Source organism: Drosophila sulfurigaster, chromosome X, assembly GCF_023558435.1.
Source record: "Drosophila sulfurigaster albostrigata strain 15112-1811.04 chromosome X, ASM2355843v2, whole genome shotgun sequence".
Lineage (NCBI taxonomy): Eukaryota > Metazoa > Arthropoda > Insecta > Diptera > Drosophilidae > Drosophila > Drosophila sulfurigaster.
Genome location: NC_084885.1, coordinates 31,552,961 through 31,580,253, shown reverse-complemented (window position 1 = coordinate 31,580,253; position 27,293 = coordinate 31,552,961). Strand labels below are relative to the sequence as shown.

General features: G+C 35.2%; 2 protein-coding genes across 2 annotated transcripts in view; one reads left to right on the top strand and one right to left on the bottom strand.

Moving 5' to 3' along the window:
• Window positions 1-27,293, bottom strand: part of LOC133848338 (uncharacterized) — an 88,155-nt gene that overhangs the window by 38,389 nt on the left and 22,473 nt on the right. The window lies entirely within an intron of this gene.
• LOC133848497 (pupal cuticle protein 20) lies at window positions 24,664-27,203 on the top strand. The gene is made up of 3 exons (XM_062284095.1): window positions 24,664-25,068; window positions 26,651-26,851; window positions 26,923-27,203. Exons 1-3 carry the CDS (start codon window positions 24,758-24,760, stop codon window positions 27,050-27,052), a joined length of 642 nt encoding a protein of 213 aa, XP_062140079.1. The 5' UTR covers window positions 24,664-24,757; the 3' UTR covers window positions 27,053-27,203.

Here is a 27,293-nt window from a genome sequence, read left to right as displayed (position 1 = left end):
AAAGCTGAGAACGGATTCAAATAGTTTTCACATAAGTAATTTACTTCATGCTATAGATATACAAATTCTATTGATAAGTAATTACTGGGAACTGTTATTCTAGAATCTATATAATTTAATAGATAATTTAACCTTAATATGTAAAGTTATGAATCGATTCAAATAGTTTTTACATAAATAATTTACTGCATACTAAAAAAATTGAAATTTGATTGAACTTTCAACACAATGAAGAATTAATTGTTAAATTTGCTCACACAACTATAATATGATGTTTATTATTTGGAAAACCTAATCATCATCTATTTATTTTTATAAGAATTGAAAAAAATTAATATAAATTCTATTAAAGTTTCAAGCAGCAGTTTAAAATAAATAGAAATTCTATTCCTCATTCAAAATCAATAACAATTATTTGTAGTCTGTATGCAACTGAACTCTGCAAATTTTATAGCAAATATTTTCAACGCCAATCAAATATGTTTTAGCCCAGTGTGCGCCTGCTTGGAGCTGCTGGGATTTGTACTGTGTGTGTGTGTGTTTGTGTGTGTACGAGTGTGTTTGACTCACACAGAGTGTTTGTCTGTCTGCGCCTTAGACAGGTTGTGCTCTTATTATTTTGCACGCCTTTGGCTTTTGCGTTTGCGTTTGCTATTTGAAATGCTGTCAACGTTGTTGCTGCTGCCCCCTCCTCCCTCTCCTCTACCCGACCGCCAAGTGCTTGAGTTCTGCTTGAATGAGAATATCGATGCCGGCGGTGGCAAACGTTGCAACGGAAATGTAACCGCAAAATTCAAAACCGGCAGACGCAATTTGTTGCGCACATGTGACGACATTGCGACGCATTTGTCTGTCTGTCTGTCTGTCTGTGTGTGTCCCAGACGATGACGCATAGCAAAGCGTACAAGTGTGCGTGTGCGTGTGTGTGTGTGTGAGTGTGCCGTGGGGACTGTCAACTGATGCACCCAACAAATTGTGAAACACAACACGCAGCAAAGCAAAAAGCGGAGTGAGTTCTTTCTACTACAAACTACATTTTTAGACATGTCACATATGGGTGCGACAGAGATGGGGGAGAGAGTGGGAAAGAGTGAGAGAGTGCGAGAGTGCGAGAGTGAGAAATTAACATAATTCACAAATTTAACACGCTGGCGCCGACCAGCGGTCAATTTAGTGGGGAGCTGCCAGCAGCGCCATCTGTTGTCCAAATGGCCTTATTAGTGCGAAACATTTTTAGGCTGCGTACGTGCCAAATCAGCGAAAATGTAACTGTAACCCCGCGCTGCCCCCTCCACCGTCTTTCCTACACTGTGCTTAGGGACAAATGCTGCAAAACCGCAGAGAAGGAAAGAGAGAGGGAGAGGGAAAGAGAGAGAGAGAGAGACGGGACAACAGCAAAGCGCACTTTACATAACTAATCAAGTTCTTTGGCACTTTTCGGTTGTAATTGTCGCGTGTCTGCGGCATTTGCCAACACTGGCTGCATTCCAGCATAAATAAGCAATTTGCACAAACTGTTGCCAACAAACACTTTCCTGGCCTTTACATTAATGACCTTTGGATGCAACATGCAAGCAAGCAAAGCTCATAAACCAAACCAAAAAAAAACTTGCAACAACACATGTTACTCTGCTTGCGAATATGAAGTAACGAACGAATATTAAAGTTCATAAATCAACTGGGAGACAAGAGAAAATAACTACAGAAATATTACCCACCCTAGGTTTTTATATGCTAATAAGTAAATATATTTTATACTTTCTGTTTCTCTCTTAATAAAAAAAGTTGCTATAAGTTATTATTTGTTCTGAAGTATCGAAGAGAACTAGAAAAATGAATCTTAATAGATAAATGAATGTGATTTGAAGAACTGCTAAACTAATCTCGAATATTAATAACATTACTTCACATCTGCAGACAAAGTTATACGGATTTATTCTGCTGCGTTGTAAAAGAACTTATAAGTAGTTAAATGGACACATAAATTTGAAGTAATCAGTTATAATTTCTATTACTTATAGTACAAAATAATCTGCTAAATGCTTGAGCTTCAATAGCAAAAAGAGAATATACCAAATTTGTATACCGAGAAAATACTGAATTATACCGAAATGTAAGTTTGGTATTATGCTAAAGCTTGAGCTTTGATAGATTACATAAAATTTATATACTGAAATATACCAAAAAGTATGTTTGGTATTATACTAAAAGTTTTATCTTTAATAGCATGATCAAAAAAATTTTATACCGAATTAACATACCGAAAAATACTGAAATATACCGAAATGTATATTTTGCGGCTAAAGAAGTGAGAATATACCAAATTTATATACCGAAAAAATACTGAATTGTACTGAATTGAAGTTTGATATTATGCTAAAGCTTGAGCCTCAATATATTATACCAGATTGTTATACCTATAAAAAAATAGAATATACCAAATTCATATACCAAAAATACTGAACTGTATCGAACTGTGTCTTTTAGTACAGAAAAATACTGAAATATACCGAAATTGTGTGTAAAAAAAGTTTCAATAGTATGGAAGTGTGAGAATATACCAAATTGATATACCAAAAACTACTGAAATGTACCGAAATATAAAAATCAGATCTCTACTACCAAGACTTTACTTTCCATATTCAAAGATTGACCTTCAATAGTACGATAGAAAAGTGAATATACACCAAATTAATATACCACAAAAATACTGAATATAAAGAATATAATGGCAAGAGATCCAATTCTCTCTACTACTTATTGTATTTTAATTAGCCTGAAGGTCGTAGTCGGAAGGAATACAACCGTTATTTTAATAAAATAATAATTATAATACTATTCAAATACTTTGCAAATATGCGTGGTTGTCATATTCCCACTGAAAATACGATTCCACTTTAGCAGTGGAAAACATATTTAAAATATTTACAATAAGCTAGCAATTTGTTTTGCAATTGAAAACAAAGTTGACTTCATCGATTCACCTTGAACAATTCGAAGCCCAAAAGAGTTGGAAGCAATTGTTGTCAGCGATTTCTGGAACATGAGTCAATTGAGCAGCTCGAACCTTTGGGGAAATCAAAGTTACGCAATAAACAGAAGCCCAGTTATGAGACATGAGAGAGAGAGAAAGAGAGAGAAAGAGAGAGAGAGAGGGAAGAAGGCGTCTCGCAAGTTTGGTTTGCGATGACTTCAAGGGCAGCAAACCACTTGAGCAGATTCTTGTAGATTGTAGATTGTTGTTGTTACTGTTTAGTGTTATTACTGCTATTGTTGTTGTACTTGTTGTTGCTGTTTCGGCAGCGTAAACATGTTGTTTACTACTTTGGCACTTGACACATGACAACGAGACGGAACAAAAAAAAAAAGAGAAGCCAACAACATCTACAAAAACAAAAACAAAGGCAAAACATACTCACAACCTTCCCCGGAGATGTTGCACAAACCACACATGAGAGAGTGAAAGGGACAGAGTGTGAGCGAGAGAGAGAGGGAAGGCAACTCGAACTTCATTTTTGCTGCTGACTTGCGAACGACTTTGAAGCACCGACAACAACAAAAAACTTTTTTCATTTTGGCGTGAAAATTTGTAAACATCAGCGAATAAACGAAACTTGCATGTTCAACTTCTTCTTCCTCTTCTTCTTGCCACAGAGGGCGGTACAAGGGGGCGTTTTGTCAGTGTACTCCCCAACAAAAAAAAAAAACAAAAAAAAGGGTGAATATTTAATAGAACAACAACAGGAAAATGTAACTTCACCTGTCCGAAAACGAAAAATACCCGAAACACATTTTGACTTCACGTTCTCATTTTTCTCCTCACGTTGCTTTCATTTGCCAAATGACAAATTGTGCTGCTGGCCAGCTGACAGACTAAAGGGGGGAAGGGGGTGTACAACATATGAGGGGTGTGTTTCGCTTTAACACTTGTTGTTACACGTGTTGTAGCCAACTCTAACTCCAACTTCACATATGAAGAAAGTTCAATGCTTCGACTTCAACTTCGACTTCGACCTTTCAACGCAATTTACATGCAGATTTCACATGGGAAACATCATCCAATACGGATCGCTTGCTACACAAGTAATATTCAGGTAGGAAGGGAGGGAGCAAAAAAAAGGGGGGAGGAACTTTTGCTTGACATTTGAGCGATCTAATTGAAAAAACTTTTATTTATTTTGTTGACTTACAACAGCAAGGGAATAATTCAAAGTATAAGCTGAAAAACTTCCTTCTATTATTCGGATCGAAAACAAAGTTTCTCAACTAAAGAAAATACTAAAGAATGCAAAGATATTGAATTAACATAATAATATACCAAATATAATACGAAAACCGAATATATATACATAGTTCCTTTTGAGACTCTTCTAATGGAAAAAATATATAATAAATTTGTATCAACTATTTATCATATTTTCTTTTAACTACAATAGTGAAATATCTAAATGAAAATACTTTCTTTATGTTTTTGACTTAGAACAGGAATGAACGAACTAGGAAATATACTAAGAGAAAGCTTATTAAATTTATAAACTTATTTCTTAAATGCAGATTATGTATCGAGCAAGTGAAGAAATAATTGCAAAATTTGAATAAAGAACATTTTAAAGAATTTTAAGATATAAATATATAAAACTATTATATGAACAAGTAAGAAAGCTCGGCTCTGAGATACCCGCTACCCATTTTCAATCAAAGCAAGAGATTGCGGTATTTATTTTGGAATATACCAAATTAATATACCGCAAAATATGTAAAATTATATTAGCTAATATACCATTGAGTAAAGCAAAACAGTGTGGTAATAATTTTAAGTTACACCAAACTAAAAATATACTAAATGCTATATTTGGTATATTGATATACTGTAACATATAGAGTTTGGTATATTTTTAATATTTTTGTTCATGTTTATACAACTTTATCAATTCAATAGGAAATATAGCATCGGAAATTCACGTAGTGAATGCAATTTAAATAGAGTGGTAAAAAAGTATATAAACTTTTTGCCAAATTATATTTAAGTCGCTAGCGCAAAGAAGCTGGAAATGCCACAACGAATTTAGTTGCAGTTGGCAAGAGCAAGCACACCCGGCGTATGCGTAACGCGTGCAGTGCAAATGCCACAAAAGGCGGCTTAAAAGCCCTGCAAACTTTGCGGACTTTTAAATACTTTTGTAAAAAGGCTTGAATAGCAAGCCACAACTCTTCAACACTAAGTAGAGAGTGAGCTGCTTTCGCTCTAAACGGTATTTCACTCTCACACTTCTAATCAATCTATTGAGAAAAGAAAAACCTGCTTCGCTTAAATAAAAAATGCAGAATGTAAAGTAAACATTTTAAAATTCCGTAAACGTTTTACGCCAAAGCATTCTCACTTGCTTGCTATTCTGTCTTCCTCTTCCTTTTCCTCTTCAATTCCCATTCCCCATTTTTGTTTCGTTTCGTTTCGCATTCTCAGGCAACAGAGTTTCCCACACCAATCCGATGTTGGCCCGGCCCTGTTTCGGTTCGGTTTCGTGTTGGCCTTTTGCGTTTTGGCTTTTGTCACCGTCGTGTGCCTATTTATAGTGTAGTGCACATACATATACAATACATACATATACAATATTATATACGTTACAATTATATATAAGAAGAGGCGTGTGCCACCAAGTTGAGCTTGTCAATTTTAATTTGTACAAGTGGGAAAACTGCAGACGAGTGTACTCGACTGTGAAATACCCGCTATACATTTTTGATATAAACATATTTTAAAAATATACCGAAAGTATACCACAAAATATTAAAATATACCGGAAATTTATCGAAATATACCCAAAATATGTCAAAATATGTCAAAAATGTACCAAAATATTTCCAAATATACAATAATATTTCAAAATATGCCTAAAATATTCACAGACGCTAAAATATACCGAAACATATATATTTAGTATATCGTTTTTTCGCAATAGTTAGCACCATAGAGAACAAAGTATACTAGACCGGACTGAAGTGGGAGTTTATTCACAAAAATACCAAAATATACTAAAGACTGTACTTGGTATATCCAGTTTATACTACAATCAATAGCATAGAGAATAAAATATACAAACCTAGACTGAAAAAGACGTTTAACGAAAAAAAAAACTAAAATATACCGAAGACAATATTTGGTATATCGTTAGTATACTACAGTTAATACCATGAAGGACAAAATACACCAGAACCGACTGAAGTAAGCGTTTTATCACAAAAATAATAAAATATACCGAATGCTATATTTGGTATATCAATGTTATATGATACCATCAATATCATAGAGAACAAAATATACCAGACCGAACTTAAGTTGGCGTTTAACCAGAAAGATACAAAAATATACCGAATGGCATATTTGGTATATCGATATTATGCTGTGATTGAGACCATAGAGAACAAAATATTCTAGATCAAACTGAAGTAGTCAAGAATACTAGCATATACCGAAGCCCATATTTGGTATATCGATATTATACTACAGTCAATGCCATACAGACCAACTATAATAGATCGGATTGCAGTATTTCTAAATAAATTTCAATCTATAAGTTCGGAGATGCCTCCTTCTGCCTTTCACATACATTTACTGCAGACACAAAGTGATAATACCCTTCTACCCTCTGAGTAGCGGGTATAAACATGGCTTTGAGAGACGTCAGTTGTCAGTTGTCGGTCGTCAGTTAGCAAATCCTTGCCTAATGAATGTAATGAATGAGTGAGCTCTGAGTGCTTTGCATATTGAATCCGTTATTCGTTATTCAATCTTCAGTGTATTAAGTGCATTTATCAACACTGGCTGGAGTCTGAGATTTGCAACAGCTGCACTGGACAAAGTTGTACAACATTTCTGGCGGCTTTGCGCCCAAGGCGCTTAGAACTTATGGCACACAGGACAAACGGACAAGAGGACAGGAGCACACAAGGGATACAGGAGGACAACAGGACAACAGGACGGAAGGACGACAGCCATTAATCATTAGCGCAAAAATGCGACTGTGAAGCAACCACCAGATGACGACGACAACGATAAGAGCAAGAAAATAAGTATGTGAGAGGAGTGAAGAAGAGAGGAGTGAAGAGAGGAGCCAAGGGGCGAGACAACCAGTGTTGGGCAGCGGGCGTTAAGCGGCTTCTGAGTTGTTGCCTTTTTTTTTTTTGTTGTGTTGTGTTGTTTGTTGCCTTCTTCTCGAGGCATTTCACACACACAGCATGACGATGACAATGCCATTGTGAGGCCTAAATGTTTTTATCTCATTTCGCAGACGTCTGCCGGAAAAGTGGAAGCTTTCCCTGCCCCCCTGCCCCTCCCACACTCTTGGCATTTCCCAACCCCTCAGCAACCAGTAAACAGTAAAAAGGTACTGAAAAATTGTGGAAAATCACTTCACAACACAGACTTCACTCTCAGACTCGTGCCACGCCCCCTCTTGCTAACGCCCACTCGCACACGCACGCACACACACGAAGCGCCTCCCATCCGCTTGCTTGCTATTTTACTTTCTTTCTGTACGGTATTTCTTTTTTTTTTTTTGCTTTTTGACTCTATCATAATTTATTATTCAGGCATTTGTATATAGCATGTATATTTTGCCTAGCATTGTGATTATTTAAATACCCTGTAATCAAATAAAGTGCAAAAGTATTGCCTGATTTTAAAATTGAGCTAATTTACGATTTAACTAAATTCGATTACTTTAGTTTGCATTTTGAGTCATAAGATTTAAGAAACAAATTAATTTTTATAGCTTTGGGAATCCTTTTTAATTATTTTTAGTTTGCAGTCATAAAATTATATAAATTCGCACTCATTGTGAATCACTTTTAGTTTGCTTCAGTCATAGAAAATTAAATTATATAAAGTCGGAACTCATTTTGAAATGCTTTTAGTTTCCTTTCTTAGTCAAAAGACTTGAATAAATTAAATTCAATAAATTCTGATTCATTTTGAATGGCATTCAGCTTGCATTTTTCGGCCTAAGATTTAAAAAAATGCAATTATATAAGTTTGGAATCATTTAAAAGTATTTTTAGTTTTTTAATAAAATTAATTCAGACTTGTATTGAATTAGTTTAAGTTTGCATTTTAAGTCCTAATATTTAAAGTAAATTTAATTATAGAACATCGGACTTGTTTTAAATCACTTTTAGTTTGAATTTTCAGAGTTATTTAAAGTAAACTGCTTCTACAGGGTATTTGCAAGTCGAGTTTGCTTATCAATTTCTTGACAGCTCCCTTTTTTGCTGTTGTTGTGTGTTTCTGTGCACGCGTGTCGTGTGTTATTTTTCATTGTTGAAAGGACGCTTTTTGGAAAGTGTCGCTTACTTATGTAATTTGACAGTGCTGGCAAAAAGTAAAGTGACTCCCGACTGCTGCCGACTTCTGCTGCTGCTGCTGTTGTTGCTGCCCCTTGACAATCGTTGCAACATTAAATAAGCTTCAAATTGATGGGCAGTCATTTGTTAATATTACGTCTGCCCTTTGATTACATCTTACTTTCTCTCACATCTCAGCTCTATTATTGGCTCGAAGTCAAAGTTCGAGTTGAAGTTGGATGGATGGGGGATGGAGCACGGGGGAGGGGGGAGAGAACGGACTTTAGATATATGTAAGTCACTTGATATACGTAGTTATTACGTCGCTCACAACTCACAACGCGGGTTGTGAAAAGTTTCGCCGGCTTTTCATTTGCATTTTTCATTTGGCCTTTCATTAACTTTGTCCTCGATACTCTCTCTCGCTCTCTCTCCCACTCTTTCTCTCTCTCTCTCTCTATGCGGGCAGGCAAAACACTCTCGCCTCTCATTAGAAGCGCTTCATTAAAAGGGCTTAAAAACTTGCGAATAATACGTATTCCTCATGCCAAATGCAATTTCAGCAGCCACAAAAATATCCACCCCACCTCAATTTTTAATTAAAGTTGGCAAAATAAAAATAACGAGGCAAAAAGAAAAATGGCAAGTAAAAAGAAATTGCTTTGTTACGAGAAAAAATACATTTAAATTAGAATTATTATAAAAATGGTATTTACTAGAATGGTATTTAGTATATACTATAACATAAAAATGGTATTTAGTTTAGTAAACGAGCAAAGCGCATTAGGTTTAATCTCTTTTGGACGCAGCGCAGCAGCAAAAAGAAAATGCTGATTGCAGGCATTTTTCAGGCTTAAACTAGACTCAGCTCAATAAACTGCCAATGAAAATGCTTGTGCAAAAAAAATGTTCTTTCAACTTGAGCGCAGCTTTTACTTCATTCCATTTTATGTTCGCAATTTAGCTTAAAACGTTTAACTGCCACAAAAGTTATATGGCGAATATATTTTTAGATTGCTATTTTCGGACATCGGACATTCGAATCTATTCTTTAAATTTAATAAATTATTTCAACAAAATAACTATAATATTTCAGATTAAGATTAAGCTTTAGAATAATTCAAATTTTTTTTTAACATAGAGATTATAATTTTAATAAAAATATATAAATATTTTAAGGCTTAATCTGTTCTAGGATTGCAAAATTTATATAAATGTATTTAGATTGCTGTTTTCGGACATTTCGAATTTGTTCATTTAAATTTAATAAATAATGAAATTATTAATAGTATTGCAAAATGTTTTTTACATGTATTTTACATTTCTATTTTTAAAGATTGCGAATTTGCTTATTAAATATCATTTCGAATTTCAAAGTTGAATGTTTTTTAGGTTTTCAAATTTTTTGATAAATGTAGAAAGTGCAATAATAAACATTATTATTATTAGAGTATTAATGCTTACTCAATTTAATATATATTAGTTAATATTTCGAAACTAAACTTTTTACATAATTTCAATATGTTATGAGCCTCAATTCCTATTATAATAAAAATATTATTATTATATAAATATATTCATATTTTTGTTTTCCCAAATATTTAATCTAATTGGAAATTGATTCATTAGCTGAAGCTCAGAATTGTGCGCTAAAAAGTATGCTATGCAAAACAATATTAACTAATAGTGAAAATTGGATTACGTAGAATCATCTATCGGACTTCTTGTGGACTTGGCACTCCCAGTTATGCGTGTTTATATGCTAAATAGCTGCGATTAAATTACATTTCAATGTCTGTTTTGCTGCTGGCCAGCTAACCTAACAACTAACCTCAGATAACATGACCAATAGGCGGCGGAAAGCGAACGGAAAAAAAGAAAAACAGGTGCGGTCTGTTTTGTCAAACAATGAGCAACAAAAACAACACCAACAGCAACAACAACTCGAATTAAATGTGACCGAAATTAATGAACAAAATGGCCAACTATAAATTAGACGCGGTCCAATTTATGCAACAACATCAACAACAACAACGACACGGAAAAGCACATTAACAATGGCTGCGGCTAAATGTAAGGACAATTTATTTAATTAAATGCGCAGGCGAAAAAAATAAACACAAAGGGCAAAAACAAAAACACCAAACAGAAAACAGAAAGCAGAAAAAAACAACGGGAAAGCAAAACCAATGCTGAAGCAATAGCAAAATAGGCATAGGCAGAGAGAAGAAGGAGGGGGGGAAGGAGTATGCTCAAAAAGGCGGGCCATGCGGCGGCACGTAGTCATCATGCTGAGGAAGAAGCAGCAGCAGCAGAGAGGCAGCAGGCTGGCAGTCCTGTCTCTTTCTCTTGCTCTTCTCTTCTCCCTTGGCCAACGCCATGCAAAGGCAAACGATGAGTCATGAAGGTCATGACGAAAGCAAAGCAGCTGGCAGCGACGTCGACGTCGATGTCAACGTCAGCGCCGAGCCGAGCCGACAGCAGCAGCAGCAAAAGTCGCTTTGATTAGTTGTCGTAACAACAACAACAATGGCGCTAAAGCTACATTTCTGCTTCTTCTTCTTCTCCTTCACCATCACATCTTGCTGTTGTAATTGCTGCTGTTGTGACAGGTTGACGACGCGCCTGGCAGACATTTTGGCATCGCGCTCTCACAAAAACACAAACACGACAGCGAGAGAGAGAGCTAGAACGAAAAAGCGGCAAAGAGAGGCGCGCTTGGAGAGCAGCAGCGGCGGCCGCTATGAAAAATCAATTTCGCAATGTTACGACGTCGATGTTGACGCTGACAGCGACAGCGACGCAGCCACCTGGTACTGCGATGTTGTGTTTGTTTGTTTGTGTTTTTGTTTTTTTTTTTTTTTTTTCTTGTGTGTTTGTTTTCGAATTGCTGCTGCCTGTGTGTGCCTTAAGGTTGCTCATTAGTCGCAAATGTTGCACTCGTACTTTGCCTACTGCATTCTTGATTAAGCGAACATGAATTGCCCTGCCTATGGTCAGTCTAATTAAAACTAAACGTAACTCGTAATTTGTCATTTACAGTTACGGCAGAGATGAGTCAATGTGCATTTGTTTTGTTCTTCTTCTTCTTCTTTCACTCACCTCTTGTTGTTCGTGTTCTGCTTTAGCCCACTTTTTCTTGTTGATATGTGTATGTGTGTGTGTGTTTGTGAAATCACTATGTATGTGTGTGCGTGTTACTTTTTAGCAACATAAAAAAAAACATCAACACTTTTCTTGATTTGTCCGCAAATAACAACAAAAAAAAATATTCAACAAAATGCACGACGAAACAACAACAATAATTGTCACTTTTCTTCTCGGTTTTGCACTTTTACGTTTTACTTTTCGCGCGCTGTGCTGAGCTTTCATTCATTTGCAGTTTGCATTTTGCATTTGCAGTTTCTCAATTTCCGTTATCGCTGTCACACTTGCGATGCTGCTATTGTTGTTGTTATTACTATTATACACTGCGTGTTCGTCAGTATGTGAGTGTGTGTTTTGTTCTATTCTGCCGTCGTTGTCGTTCTTCTGTGTGTTTTTATGTGGCCGGCGACGACAACGACCACGACACGCGCTCTGCGTTGGCGTTGCGTACACTGCAAAGGCTGCTGCTGAACTGAAAGCAGACCTGACACGCGGTTGCCAAGTTAGCTCAGCTCAGTTGCAGCCTGCTCTCCACACTCTCCCACACTCACGCTCTCTCTCTCTCTCCAGAGCTCTCTCACATTTCTACTCTCCTGCTCTAGCTGAAGCTGGCGTGTTTACAACAACCCCCAAAAGCTACGGCACGTGTGCACGACCACCATACGGCACCCACAACAACAACAACAACAACAACAACAACGACAACAGCAACAACTACAAAACAGCGACGACAACTTCAACTACAAAACACAAGCTACGATGTGTCGGCGAGAATAACAGCGAAAGCAGAAGCACAGCAGCAGCAGCAACAATAACAACAACAGCAGCTCAACCCTGCATTGCTATGCCGGTGTGACGTTGACGCTGACGCATACGTTGGCGTCTGCGCAGTGTGCACAGCTCGACAGCATCGCGGCTTCTCAGCCGCAAAACATGCACTGCTAGCAGTTATGCAACCAGAATTATTATTACACAGAAACAATTATATAAAATGCATTTAAAATTCAGTAAGTAATTGAAATTCAAATTGTATACTGATTTTTCATAATAATTATGAAACTCAATACCAAATGGAAAACAAAAATTTAAATTATGTTTATAGAAATTGAATAATAGAAATTTCTTCGTAAATTTTCATACCAGGAATGAAATATGTATATGAAAACAAAATTAATATTTTAAATAACTTCATACACTTTCATAATACGAATAAAATATGTATATGAAAACAAATTTAAAATAAAAATTATTCTCAATAATATTTTAAATATTTTTATACATTTTCGTAATATGAATAAGACTGTATGTATATGAAAATCAATTTAAAATAAAAATGATTTTCAATAATATTTTAAACATTCTTTCTCTATTCAAAAAATGTTTGTTTAAAAACACAACAGATGTTTCGATCTATATAGATCAATGATTCTTCAGTTCGTCCATAAACTTTTCACAACTATGGAAAGTTGTGCGTTTACTTCGCACACGCACTATGCTCAATGAAAACAGAGATGAAGCGAGAGTGAGAGAGTAAAACAGCACGAATCGTGAGAGCATCTTGCACATAAATAGAGAAGAGAGAGAAGCTGGCGGCTGTTGGAGAGAGCGAAGAGCGGAGAGCGTAGCATGCTTTTATGCGCTTTGGCTTGCCACTTGTGTAATATTGGCAATTAACTAACACAAAATGGGGTTGATTTTTGAATGGATGCGACTCCGAATGCGAATGCGACTTTCACAACGAATGCGATGATGACGATGATGTTGACGATGACGCTGATGATTATGATGATGTTGATGTTGATGTTGATGCTGATTTTGATGCGGATGCTGATGCTGATGATGGGAATGGGTCGGTAATGTTGTTGAGTGCGTTGAGTCCGTTGCTTATTTACGAATGCTATGCGAAAATGCTTGATGGCCACAAAAACAGCAGCTTGTTGGCTATTTGGCGAACCGGAAGCGCATTCAGCCGGAACATTTTCGGTCAATTTGCAAAGCAATTGGTTTTTCGTCCGCCTCGCAACGGAAAAGTCAGATGCCAGGCAACGGAAAAGTCGACAGAGTGGGAAAAGGTGAATTGTCGCAGACATTTGGATAACTCAATTATGTGGCAAAGTCTTAATCATGCCACTCGCAACAACAAGAACAACACGCACTACGTGTGTCAATTAGCAGCTGGAAAAAAGTTGTAAAGAAATTTCATGGCTTAACACCAGGTGAGAGCTCCCTTTCTCCCTCTCCCTTTTTCCCTCACCCACTTCGCTTGTACGTTTCAATTATTTTTAGCATGCTCCAATTTTGTACTGACCAAAGCGAAGAGCGAGCACAATAAATCATTTGATTTGTACACTCTGAACCTGCAACTTGAAGCGTTCCCCCGACGACGACGTTCCGTCTGTCTGTCTTTTATCCCGCTGGGGTCGTGGATCTTGGACCCCCCAAGCCCAAGTCCAAGTCCGGACACGTGATGTGCGTGCCTTCCGGTGCTAAATCAAGGCAAACGTTTTCAAATTGTCTTACCTGCCTTGCCATAGTCTATAGTATAGTTTGTTCTTACCCGGACTTCTCTCCGGTCTCCGCTCTTCTCTTCTGTTCTCTTCTGTTCTCCCCAGTGCCCACTCCAATGTGCAATGTGCGCATACAAACGGAAGCAACTGTAGTTAATATTTATGGCGATTTAATCTTCTCACTTGAGCGCTGCTCAGTTAAGTTTGATAGACACCCTGGCCTCAGACTCCACACAGACTCCTGGCTTCCAGCTACCAGCTACCAGCTGACCCTTTTTTTTTTTGCTCCCCCTCATGCTTCTCTATCCCTTCTCCTGCCCCCAGAACAGAAGCAGTTGCTTCTAAAGCTCCTCAGTTTGTTTGCGTGTCCATTTAATTTCCGCCTGGAATTGCTTAATCAAACAGAGCAGAGCGTTTGCTATTGGGGATCTGAGCAAATCGCCTCGAATTTCGCATCTCTATCCCTATCTCTCTCTCTCTCTCACTCTCTCCTCGCTTAATGAGTAGTTGTACTTTTTTTTTAAGGGGGGTTTCGACATTGACTTTGGCCGGGTTAAGCCTCCAGGGCGACCAAAAAAAGCAAACAGAAAGTGCATTAGCAACAAATTGTTATTGTTGCCCAGGCGGCTGACTTTTGTCAGCCACTGTGCAAACACTGAGAGCGAGAGAGAGAGCAGTATGTGTAACTAAGGGGATTCGGGATTCACCACGCACTGGGAATTTGTCAGATCGCTTATCTGACAGCTTCAACGAAATCACAGGCGTAAAACCCGGTAAAAACTACAAAATCACATTTATTTGTTTTGGATTAATCCAACTGCAAATATCGAGAAAACTAACAAGTTGTAAGCGTATAACAGTGATTTTCACTTTCTGGAGAAATAAAATTATTTAACAGAATCATAAATACAATATTTGTTAGAATTCTGGAGTTATAAAGTTAAGAATCATAATTGTAAATGGAATACTTGTTAGAATTCTGGGTGTTTGCAAAAGATAAGCTGATTAAATTTAAGAAAAACAGTTCCTTGGATTGTTTTTCTTAAATTTAATCATTTAATATCATATTCAATGCATTTTTTATGTAGTTCATTAAAGATTCGCTGCGAAATTACATATTTAAATAATCAATGAGATATTTGCAAATACTATACCACAAAAATACTTAAAATATATCAAAAATATACCGTTTTAAATAAAAGCAAAATAGCGCGGTGTTAATTTTAAAATAAATGAAAAAACACAACAATACTAAAAATATACCAAAGGCTATATTTGGTAGTCATTCAAAATACACCATAGAGTGCAAAATATACTAGATTGTCAACCAAAGCAACTAAGACCAATATTAAATAAGCGTTTTTACGCATACAAAATTATTTTTTAAATTATTACATTTTTTATTCGCTTGCGACGCAATTTGCGGCAATCATAAAAACTATATGTTAGTTATTGTCTGTACCAAAAATGGCTACTCTAGCTTCAAAATTAGACTTCTTATTAGAATTTTGTCGATTTAAAACATATGTATCTATCTCTTATAGTCTATGAGAACGAGGTGTTCATACAGACGGACGGACAGACAGACGGACAGACAGACAGACAGACGGACATGGTTAGACCGTCTTGCCTGTTGACGTTGATCTTTATGAGGTGATGCTTCCTTCTGCCTATTACATACATTTCATTTCATAATACCCTTCTACCCTCTGAGTAGCGGGTATAAAACCTGATAAACTTATTATAAAACACAAAAAAGAAATTTATGTTTTATTGCTCTAAGAATTGTCAATAAGCTTCTACAACGATGGTGAATTTGCAGTTGATTGAACTAATGAACCTTTCGACTCCACTTTGGCAGCTTCTCCCTCAATTGTGTAGAGTGGAAATTGAGAGCTTATGAGGGATCATATCAAGAGCTGAAGAGTGTAAGAAGTGCATATGGAACAAATTTGCATAGAAGGCGATTACGAGACAAAGCAACTGAGTGTGAATGCGTATTGTGAATGTGAATGGGGAAGAGTGAGTACTTTTATTCGAAGCGAGGTCATATTGGTCTCCCTTTCTCTCTCTCTTCCTATTCCTCTCTCTTTCTCTTATTTAAATTAATGGCACATAACAATTTGATGCGCTTGACACAAGAGGCAGGAAGCAAGAAGACGTTAAACGCTGCGTGCTTTCCTTTCGCTTTTTTACTTCTGCTTTTGCTTTGAATTTTTGCTTTTTTCAATTAAACAAATAGCTGAATTTGACATTTTGTGAGCTCGCAAAGAAAGTTCAAAGGCAAATCGTAGGCTAAAAAGGAAATGACGACGCAACGTGGCGATAACAACGACAACAACGAAGCAGCTGAACTTCGACCTCACTTTCCATTCCCTCCCCCTTCCTTCTACTTCCTCCCCTTCCCCTTCCTCTCCCTCTGCCATCGACAGCGCTTATCGAGTGCTGTGGCAACTTTCAACATTTTCTTTCACTGTTCCCCCCTTGTCTGCTTCCACTTCCCCGCCCTTCTCCCTTCTCCTTTCCCCTCACCTCTTCTCCTTTCTTTTTGCTTGCTTCGTGTTTGTTTCTTATCAGTGCATTGCCATCGACAATAACAGCTGCAATCGTCCTGCTGCCTAGGCAAATGTTTGTTTCCCTTCCTTTCCTCCTCCCCCGCACTCTCACCCGCATCTTCAGCACTCCCCCCTCCCTCCGCTTAAGCGATTACACACATTTATGGGTATAAACATTTCTGCAATTTCTTCAGAGCCATCTCATGATTCAATTAGCCACAGCCCAATGCGCTTAGCTGGGCGTGTCTCTTGAGTTTTCAATTGAAAAATAACAACAACAAAGAACACAATATCAAAAAAAAAACCCAACAAAAATTGATCAACAAATCAAGAAGATGAATAGACTAAGAAGATACCCTGTAAACTAGAAAAAACATTGACAAACTTCTTTCAACAATTTAAAACTAAAAATTTTAAAAATGTTATGAACAACTTTCGACTTGTAGCTACAAAAAAAGGTAGATTCTTTTTAAGAATTTATTTATTTATAAATCCAATAAATAATCTACAGAAAGAAAAGAATCTAGGTTGAAAAAATATTGATTTAGGATTATTTTCGATCTTAGCAATTACAATCTTGAAATTTGCAATTCAAGTTAAAAAAACACCTTATTTTAAGACTCCCTCAAATCTTGATTCAATAATATTTTATTCTCGAAATTGCAAAATATTTTATCTTGGCATTATTTTTTGTTTTTTCATTATATCATTTTGTATTATGAATTTGAATAATGTAAGTAATACAAATATTTTTTTGCTTTGCTTTGTTCAAATAGAGTAAGCAAATGTTTTAGCTTTTTCTCTTAAACACTTTTCCTTTTAAATTGTCATTGTGTAGAAACTAATAGAAAAGATTTTGATATCGGAACTATTTCAACTTAAAAAATGCTTTTAGGATTCATTTAAAATCTTACAGCAAGAAAAGTGTGTTCACTATTTTGGTATCTCATTACATTTTTCATTATTTTACTTTTCATATTGAAATATTGAGTGTAGAAACTAAGAAGAAAGATTCTGATATAGGAACTATTTCAACTCCTTCTAGAAATGATTATAAAATTCAATTTACACTCTAAGCTTTACAGATCTTTTTCAGCAACTATTTCGACATCTCATTTAAAGCACACCTAAAACACCCCACTAAGCAAGATCGTGCGATTACAGGGTATGGAAAGCAAGCAAAGCAATTATCTATCATAGCCAGTGCCTTGCCCCCGTTTTTGCTGTTCGTGGCTTGAGTTATAGCCAAGAGGAACAAGTTAAGCAACTGCTTGTTCCCCCCTCTCTCTCTTCACCACTCCACTCCCACCTTGCTATCGCTATCTCTTTCGCCCTTTTTGCATCGTCAGTTTGTTAAGCTTTCGACTAATCTGATTTAATACAATTTTAATGGCTAAGAAGCATCTAAAAATAACTTAGTTACCACACAGCGCACACCAAAAACGACAAAAAAAAAAACCAAATCGAAAAAGAAAAAGTGTTGCAATGGAAGATAAACAAAATCCTGAACAGTCGCTTCAGTTACCCTATGAATATTGCACCAAGGATTAGGATAACAAAAATATAGCATATGTCAAGTACAGAAAACATTTTTAAGCTTCAAAGTTGGTCAAAGAAATGATGAAAAGGAAACTAAAATAGAACTAGATAACAATGCTTGAGCTTCGAAATTTTCTTATAAATGTAATTCATAAAATTGTATAAAATGTAAAGAAATTTCAATAAACTTTTATGAATTTGTATTTCAACTCAAAAAAAAACCTTTTTGTAATCAAAATTTCAGAAATTTCAAAAAAAAACTTTTGAATATATGTATTTCAACTAAAAAAAAACAAGAGAGACAGCTCTAATCGAGTATGATCGACTTTAAGATATGAATTTTCAATAAAACCATATTCTAAAAATATACCGAAAAAGTACTAAAATATATGGGTATTTGGTATACATAACATAGAGAAACAAATATACCAGATTGCCGGCAGAAATCTACAATCAAGTGTGTTCGACTGTGAGATACCCAATATCCATTTGCAATAGAACTGCATACTAAAAATATACCGAAAAAATAGGAATATGTCATATTTGGTATACTGATATAGATCTAGCCATTTTCAGTAAAACCATATTCCAAAAACATACCGAAAATATACTGAAAATACTAAAAACATGCCGAATGCTACATTTGGTATATTGCAAAAATACCAAATTATCAGCAGAAATCTGCTATCGAGTGTGATGCACTGCGAGGTGCTCGATAGCCATTTTCAATAAAATTATATACTAAAAATATACCACACAAATATACCGAAAAAATACTAATTTAAACAAACAGCTATATTTGGTATACTAATATATAATAACCCATTTTCAATAAAAAAAAACCATATTTCAATATTCCAAATATACCAAAAATATACTAAAATATACCGAGAAGGTGTTTTTTTTGCCATCCTTCTAAAAATTTGTATCTGATTGCAAAGCGAAGAAATTTAAGAAAAGAAACTCTCAAGTAAAGTTTAACTAATATACCTTAAGAGCGAAATGGCGATTCTAAAGCGAATGATTATGAGAATAGAATCTATTTGCGGACTGTTGCATAATGAGCAGCCACAAAACTCGGAACCCAAATCGAGGCATAATCCAAAAGTGTTGCTCAAGTGGCTTAAAAAAGAGTTGCACAAGACAACAAGACAACTTTGTACAGTCATTGCCAAAAGTATGCATACACAGTACAGACAGTTGCCAGCTGTCAGTGTCAAATTCATTGTAAATTACAAGTTCATTTGTGGCTACTTTGGCATTACAGTCCATCCACATCCGGTCTTAAGGTCTTAAGACTTTGCTTGGGCTGCATAAATTATACATACATATATAGAGGAGCAGGTCGAAGAACCAATTTTGGATGCTGACGTTGGCTGCAGTTCAGTTAGCTCGTAATGAAACTTAATGATGCCCCATTAGCGATGAGACGCTGTCCAGCTAACTGTACAATATGCATTTTGAGGCGCCACCGATGCGCGAAGTTCACAAAAAACCAACAACGGAACAGCGAAACATGAAAGAAGATTGCACTTGTCTTTCTTGTGTGTGAGGGAGTCAAAAAAAAAAAAAAGAAAAACGCCATTGTCAGAGTCAAAAAGACAATGAGATGGAAAGATAGCTGATGGATGGATAAAAGACCAAGGTTAAAGCGAGAGCAAAGAATGCAGCGTTAAGCTGATTGAATAGACGGATTTGAGTGAAGTGTTAATACTATTACAAGAATTTCATGAAAAATATAATACAAAAATATTTAAAATTGATTAAAAATTTAAAAACAGTGGTACCAAAAAATTGCAGAAGACATTTTTCTTGGCACAAAAAAGTATTTCTTAAATAACTACAATTATCTTTTACAATTTCTATCTCATTGGAAAGCGAACAAAATGAAAAGAAACCCTCAAGTTAATATTAACTAAAATTGATTAAAAATTTACCAAAGTGGTATCAAAGAATATAAATAAATAAATATTCCATAAAGCTCAAAATTAATGTTGTAAAAAAGTATTGTATATGAAAATTATAAAAACAAAATGGTACAACTTACATGAAGTACATAAAAAGTATACAAGTAATCTGGAATGTAATATAAAATATTGGATATGTTAATTCAAAGTAGAGTAAATAAAAAAATTATGAATAAAAAACAGTATAGTACAAAAAATAGTAAATAAATAATAACTATTACGAATTAAATAAAAACCAACAAAATTAATACAATAAGCAAGATGTTCGACTGTAAAATACTCAGTATAATAAAATGTACCAAAATAACGTACAAAAAAAAAATACTAAAATATGCCGAGGCCTATAATAAAAGTTCGAGTGGATTCGACCATAAAATAATAAAAGCAAAAATATATAAATATAACTACATAATATACCAAAAGCTATATTTGGTATATCGGCATACATTCCATTTCCATTCCATTCTTGTTTTTTTTTAAATACCACGCATAATTATAATACATACTAAAATATACCAAAATTTACTCTTGGTATACTGCATTTGAAATATTCACGCATGTTACACATAAAACATAATCATAATTCATACTGAAATATACTAAAAGTAACATTTGGTATATTGATATACTACTTCATTGGAAGCATACCACACCCTTGAAATTTTTAAAATACCAGACATAATTATAGTTCATACTAAAATATACCAAAAGCTTTATTTGGTATATCGATAACATTTAAAATATACCGAAATATACCTAATTTTCAAACAAATCACTTATCCCGTACCTATTGAAATATACCAAAAGTAATATTTGGTATATAAATATACTACTACATTTGAAATATACTAAGCGCTTACTATTTTGAAAATACCAAACATAATTTTAATATATACTGTAATATACCAAAATGTATCGTTGGTATAACGATATACTAAAACATATAAAATATGCAAAATATACCAAATTATCAATCAAATCACTTATCGCTTAGATATTGAAGTATACTAAATGCGATCTTTGGTATATTAATTTAATACTAGTTTTATTCAATTAAAATAAATACTTTAAGACTACTTCGACCTCAAAATGAATCTCATAAATATATTTCCCAAAGTGCGTAGAACTCAAAATGCCAATTTGGAAGAGTTCGATGAGGCAAAGCTACGATTAATACGAGTATACTACGATATGAAGTCGAAGCGCAACAGTTGATGATTTGAATATACCAATGCTATAATGGAATGGAAACGTAGCGATAATGGCAAAGAAGAAGACAACGGCGCTGAGAATTGTGCGAGTTAATGAAAGACGGGCGCCAAAAGAACAAAGCGAACATAGCTGAACTGAACTGAGTTGAGTTGAGTTGAGTTGGGCACGCGTTCTCAATGTAATTCCCTTTGGGGCGATTGAAATCACCATTCACCATCGAAAAAGAACAACAACAAGAAATAATAATGATGATCAAAACAATAATGAGAACGACGATCATGAACTCGAATGTATGTTGACGATGAGCATGATTATGATTTATTGTTGAGCTTCACTTTTCACGCTTTTATTTGATTAGTTCATCATCATCATTAATTATTATTAATTAATGAAGTTGCGTTTCGTTTATCGACGGCTATTTTTAATAACTACAACAAACAGCAAACAACAAAACAGCAACATCAAAATCTGTTGTCATTATATTAATAATTGCGGATATAAGCCGAGTTTATACCTAACTACACAACTATTCATTGTTCTTGTACAAGTTTATTTCTTTTTTTTTCTTTTTTTTTGCCACCTCGAAAAAGTTAGTTCTAAATCTCGTTTCAGATTCTGTTCTTTTCTCTTTTTTTGGTTCCGTTTCTATTTTGATGCCAGCGGGAAAATCCAAACACTACACTTACAGCAAAGTCATCCTCATTCACATCGTCATGCATTCCATATCAAATGATTTGACAGAAATCTTCGCTTCGGGTATGCGAGACTATGCGATGAGCTTGCCGAAAATAAACTAAAGATTGCATTTCAAAGATACGACGCAAACTTCCAATCGATAAGAGTTCATAAAGTCAACCAAAATGAATGTGGATTTAATAGTGTTTCAGCAATAAGCTGAAATCTGTCATATAAAATATATATTTCTATTGCAATCATGGAATATTCAATTAGTTTTAAGCTCCTCTCCTCAGTGTGGCAGAAAAAACAACAAAAACAACGCACAAAATTTAGTTATAAATTATTTAGCTATTTAAAAGTCTTTTTAAATTTTAAAAGCGCTGCTATTTCAAAGTTCATAACTGTAAGAATTGAAAGAAAATAACTTTTGAAACTTGAATAATTTTAAAGAAATGTTCGATCGGAATTATAAAACTTCGACGACGTCTATTTTAAATAGTTTGTACAAATATCTCACGAAGTTTGATTATAATTTTTAAATAATTCTTTATACCACAAACTTATTGCAGACCTTTTAAGGAACACAACACAAATTTCTAAACAAACCCAACTGCTCAGCATTCGCCTGTTGACTTTGAGCTTAGTTGGCGATGGAAACACTTTAATAAAGATTTATAAATACAAAAATACCATAAAACAGGAACAAAAATACCAAAAATGAAACAACTCAGTATTAAAAAAAAGATGTTCGAATAGAAGTTGTGTAGAATACTTTCAACCGAAGAACAAATTATATACATTTTATAAGAATTATTTAAGAGCAAACGTTAAATGTAAAGCATTCAACCACAATCAAAGAAATGTTCATTCAGAATGAAGAAGAAACTCAGTATTAAGCACGAAGTAAAGTATTCAATACTAAAAACTTCTTAAAGATCTTTTCAAGAATACAATAAAATTTCGAAACAAACACAATTGCAATTGTGAGTTGGCTTAAAGCTTAGCTGCGTCAGTTGGCGATAGAAACAATGTGTATAAAGATTTATAAATAAAGAAAATACCAATAAAATACCAAAAATGAAGGAACTCAGTATTAAATACAATGTCCTAATAGGAAGTTGTATAGATAGAATACTTTCAACCGTAGAAAATAATTATAAACATTTGAAAGAACAATATAAACAACTTTAAAGCATTCGACAGTTGACTTAGAGCTTAGATGAGGTAGTTGGCAATAAAATACCGTCAGTAAAATACCATAAAATAACAAAGAAATTTATCTAAAATGAAGAAACTCAGTATTAAATACGAAGTTCGAATAGAATTGTTTAAGACAACTTTAAAGACAAGAACAAATTATATAAGTTTTATAGAGCGAAGGTAAAAGCGACAACTTTAGGAAATGTAAAGCATAGTCGAGTTAATTGGCGATAAATCCGTAAAATACAAAAAAAAAAATATACTAAAAATGAAGAAACTCAGTATTAAACACGAAGTTCGAATTGAAGTTGTATAGAATACTTCCAAGCGAACAATAAATTATATACATTTTATAGGAATTTATAAATAAAATAAAATAAAATAAAATACCAAAAATAACAAAGAAATATACCTAAAATGAAGAAACTCAGTATTAACTCAGTATTACGATGTTCGAATATAAATATTCAATTCAACTTTCAAGCGAAGAAAAAATTATATCAATTTTATAGAGCTATATAGAGCCGACTTAACTGGCGATAAAATATCATCCGTAAAATACCAAAAAATATACCAAAAATGAAGAAACTCTGAATTATATACGAAGATTGAAGTTGTATAGAACACTTCAAAGCAATTAGAAATTATATACATTTTAGAAAACTAAGCTATAAACAAAGATTTTAGCAAATGTAAAGCATTCACCAGTTGGCTTAGAGCTTAGCCAAGTTAGCTGGCGATGGAAACATTTCTTTGACGCAATCAAAAGCAGAAGTTCTCTAAGACAAAAGGGCAAAGAAACGAATCTGAAGAGGGAAATGTTGTGGCTACCGTTTACGGATTTGCTTCACGCGCAGAACATCGTCAAGTTGTTTGTTGTGGCCAAGCCATGTTTGAAGCGGCACTTTTAAGCCCGATTGTAAAGATGGCCCTCAAGTGAGTCAAAAAAAAACAGAATCGAAACAGAAACGAAACGAAAACAAAAACACTCGAGTGCTGTGAGAAGCGAGGCGAGCCGGAACTCCAAAGCGCTCTAAAAACATGGCGAGTGTTAATGATGGAATGCGATGCTATAATTAGTTAAAGCCGCTAAAACGTGCCCCCTCCCCAAACCTCCCCTCCCTCCACCATCTTGCCACACACTCCCTTTTGCACACCCTTTGAACACTCTTCAAGTCTTCGCATTAATTACGTACAAAATGAAATTCGAAAAATTTGAAAATTGCAAAAAGCGTTTTGGTGCATGTCAGCATTTGGCTAATTAAACGGCCAAAAATGAACAGCAGCAAAACGAGTTGAAAACACACACACACACATACATAAAGAATAAGAAGCAATGCGAAACTAGCTGAAGAGAAGAAGAAGAAGAAGAGGTAGACAGCAGACAAGACTTGAACAGAAAACAATTAAAATTGAGCATGACTCCCAAACTCTGAGCTCTGAGCTCTGAGCTGAGACTATAAAACCAAAGCGTCGCCTTCCAACCACAAACAGTCGAGTCTTGCCTCTTCGTCTTCGTTCTCGTTGTTGTCGCCTCTTTTTTTGTTGCCTTTTTTTTTGTGGTTGTGAGTTGTCAAGTGAACTAAAGTGAAGTGTTTCTGCCGCAAAGAAGATGTTGCATCAACGTGTTGTCCTTGCCTCCTGCCTGCTGCTTGCCAGCTTTTTGGTCGCCGTCTCCGGCGGTCGCCTGCCCCAACGCTATCTGCCCTCCAATCAGTATCTGGCTCCCCAGGCCAGCCACAATCAGCTGCACTATCATGGCGTTAGCGGTGGACAGGCAGCGCACAGCCGCATCGGTGGCATTGCTGGTGGCGCCTCAGCCTATGCTGGACAACATGGAGCAGCTGCTCATCGTCAGACGCCGCAGATTCCCATTGTGCGCAGCGACTATCAGAGCGATGCCAATGGCAACTACAACTTTGGGTGAGAATGACACGCGATAGTTCCAAGGATAGTAGCGATGGTGTTACTATCGCTACAACTATCGTAATAGAAATACTACAACATATTTTAATTATATTGCGAGATGATAACTCAGTCACCATTCTGCAAATTGAATTCGTTTTAAAGTCCTTGCGATTATAAAAAACTTTGCTATCGACAGAACTAGTTCAAAGTTACTATCGCTACAACTATCGCAAATATGTTCAAGACAGTTTCGAAGCTCTATAGAAATAATATTGTTTAATGGCAAACGATAGTTCGCAATTACTGTCTAGGCAGCTTTGAAACACTTTCGTAACTTTCTTAACTCCGCAAATTGAATTTAAAGTCCTTCCGATTATAAAATGCTTTACTATCGCTGCAACTATCGTAATAGAAATAGTGCAACATATGTATTTGAGTTATATTGTGAGATTGTAACTCACCCACAATTAAATTCCATTTAAAGTCCGTGCGATTAATAAATGCTTTACTCTCGCTAGAACTAGTTCTTAGTTAATATCGCTACAACTATCGGCATTATATTCAAGACAGTTTAAAAACTCTATAATAATAATATTGTATAACTTTCGTATTTCCACAACTTGAATCCTATTCAAAGTCGTTGCGATTGTTAAATGCTTTACTATCGCTAGAACTAGTTCAAAGTTACTATCGCTAAAGCTATCGCAATTATTTTGAAGACAGTTCAGCAACTCTATACAAATGCTACAGCATATTTGAATTGAATTCCATTTTTTAATGGAAATTAGATTCTTTTCCTCGCTTCCTTGGATTTGTAAAATGCTTTACTATCGTTACAACTATCGTAGCCATATTTAAAGCACTTTACCACACAAAATTGCAGTCACTAAGTGTTAGAGAAATATTGGACCCTATTTGAAAAAATCTACCATTTGCTATGTGCAACAATTTAATTTAATTTTATTCTAAGGAAATGCTTTCCATTATTATATACGATAGTATGGATAGTTACTATCGCACAAATTCCTAAAATTGTTTATAACGAGACGACTCCTATTCATTAAACTCTGAAGATGTGCTACAGCACAGTTTTAATTAATTGAATTATTTTTAAATCACTTTACGAAATGAATATAATTCTTAAAAGTTCTTGCAATTATTTTATACAATGCTATAAACTATCCCATCACGAGTTCTAGGAACACTTAAAAAATTCTCTTTTAAAGATTTAACAGAATATTAACATTGAATTTCTTTAAATCTATAAATATTCCCATTGACTTATCGTACTTGATTTGAACTCTTTCCATACTATAGAAATACCATAAAAGGAAAACAAATACCATACTAGAAAAATTAAAAATTAGCAACATTGAAATTCTACAATTCTATAAATACTTCCATTGACTTTTCCAATTTGTTTTGAACTCTTTCCCTACTATGAAAATACCATAAATGGAAAAAATACCATACTGGGACATTTTAGAATCTCTCTTCTAAACATTTAACAGAATAGCAACATCGAAATTCTACAATTCTATAAATATTTGCATTGACTTTTCTAATTTGATTTGAACTCTCTATGCACTTTTTGCAGCTTCGATACTGGCAATGGCATCCATCGCGATGAGACCGGCGAGTTCAAGGGAGGCTGGCCACATGGTTCTCTGGGCGTGCGTGGCTCTTACTCGTACACAGGGGACGATGGCCAGCAGTATACCGTTAACTACAAGGCCGATAAGAACGGTTTCCATGCCGAGGGTGCACACTTGCCCACTTCCCCCTCGCTGCCCGCCGAGTAAGTTTTCTACCTCTAAATTTACCAACTAAATCTCATCCCATTTTCTTCGCTCTTTCGTCGCCTTGCAGTCCTCATCAACATCGCAGTGCTGCAGCTGCTGGCGGTTATCATGGCAATGCCTATCATGGTGCAGCCAGTTCTCCGGCGTCTTCGTCGCGTTATCTGCCTCCCGGTTATCGCCAGCGCAGACATTACTAAGCAAAACAACAACAACATCAAGAGATCTCCCCCGCCCTCAATTGCGATCGAATCGACCACAGCGCTCAATTTATACATAGTTCAATTCATTAAGAAATATATAATACATATATTTTCTACCGAATGTGAATAAAGTTTAGTTGAATATTCCCCCGAAATATATCGTAACAGTCTTTTCATTTTACATTTTAGAATTCGTCCTAGACAAAACAATCTTAAAATTGTAGAATAGTGTAACAAT

Bases quoted from the DNA above. Each gene is read 5' to 3' on its own strand.
- LOC133848497 (XM_062284095.1), top strand. From the start codon at position 24,758: ATGTTGCATCAACGTGTTGTCCTTGCCTCCTGCCTGCTGCTTGCCAGC. The intron at 25,069-26,650 runs GTGAGAATGACA...CACTTTTTGCAG, and splicing joins AATGGCAACTACAACTTTGG to CTTCGATACTGGCAATGGCA. The intron at 26,852-26,922 runs GTAAGTTTTCTA...GTCGCCTTGCAG, and splicing joins TCCCCCTCGCTGCCCGCCGA to TCCTCATCAACATCGCAGTG.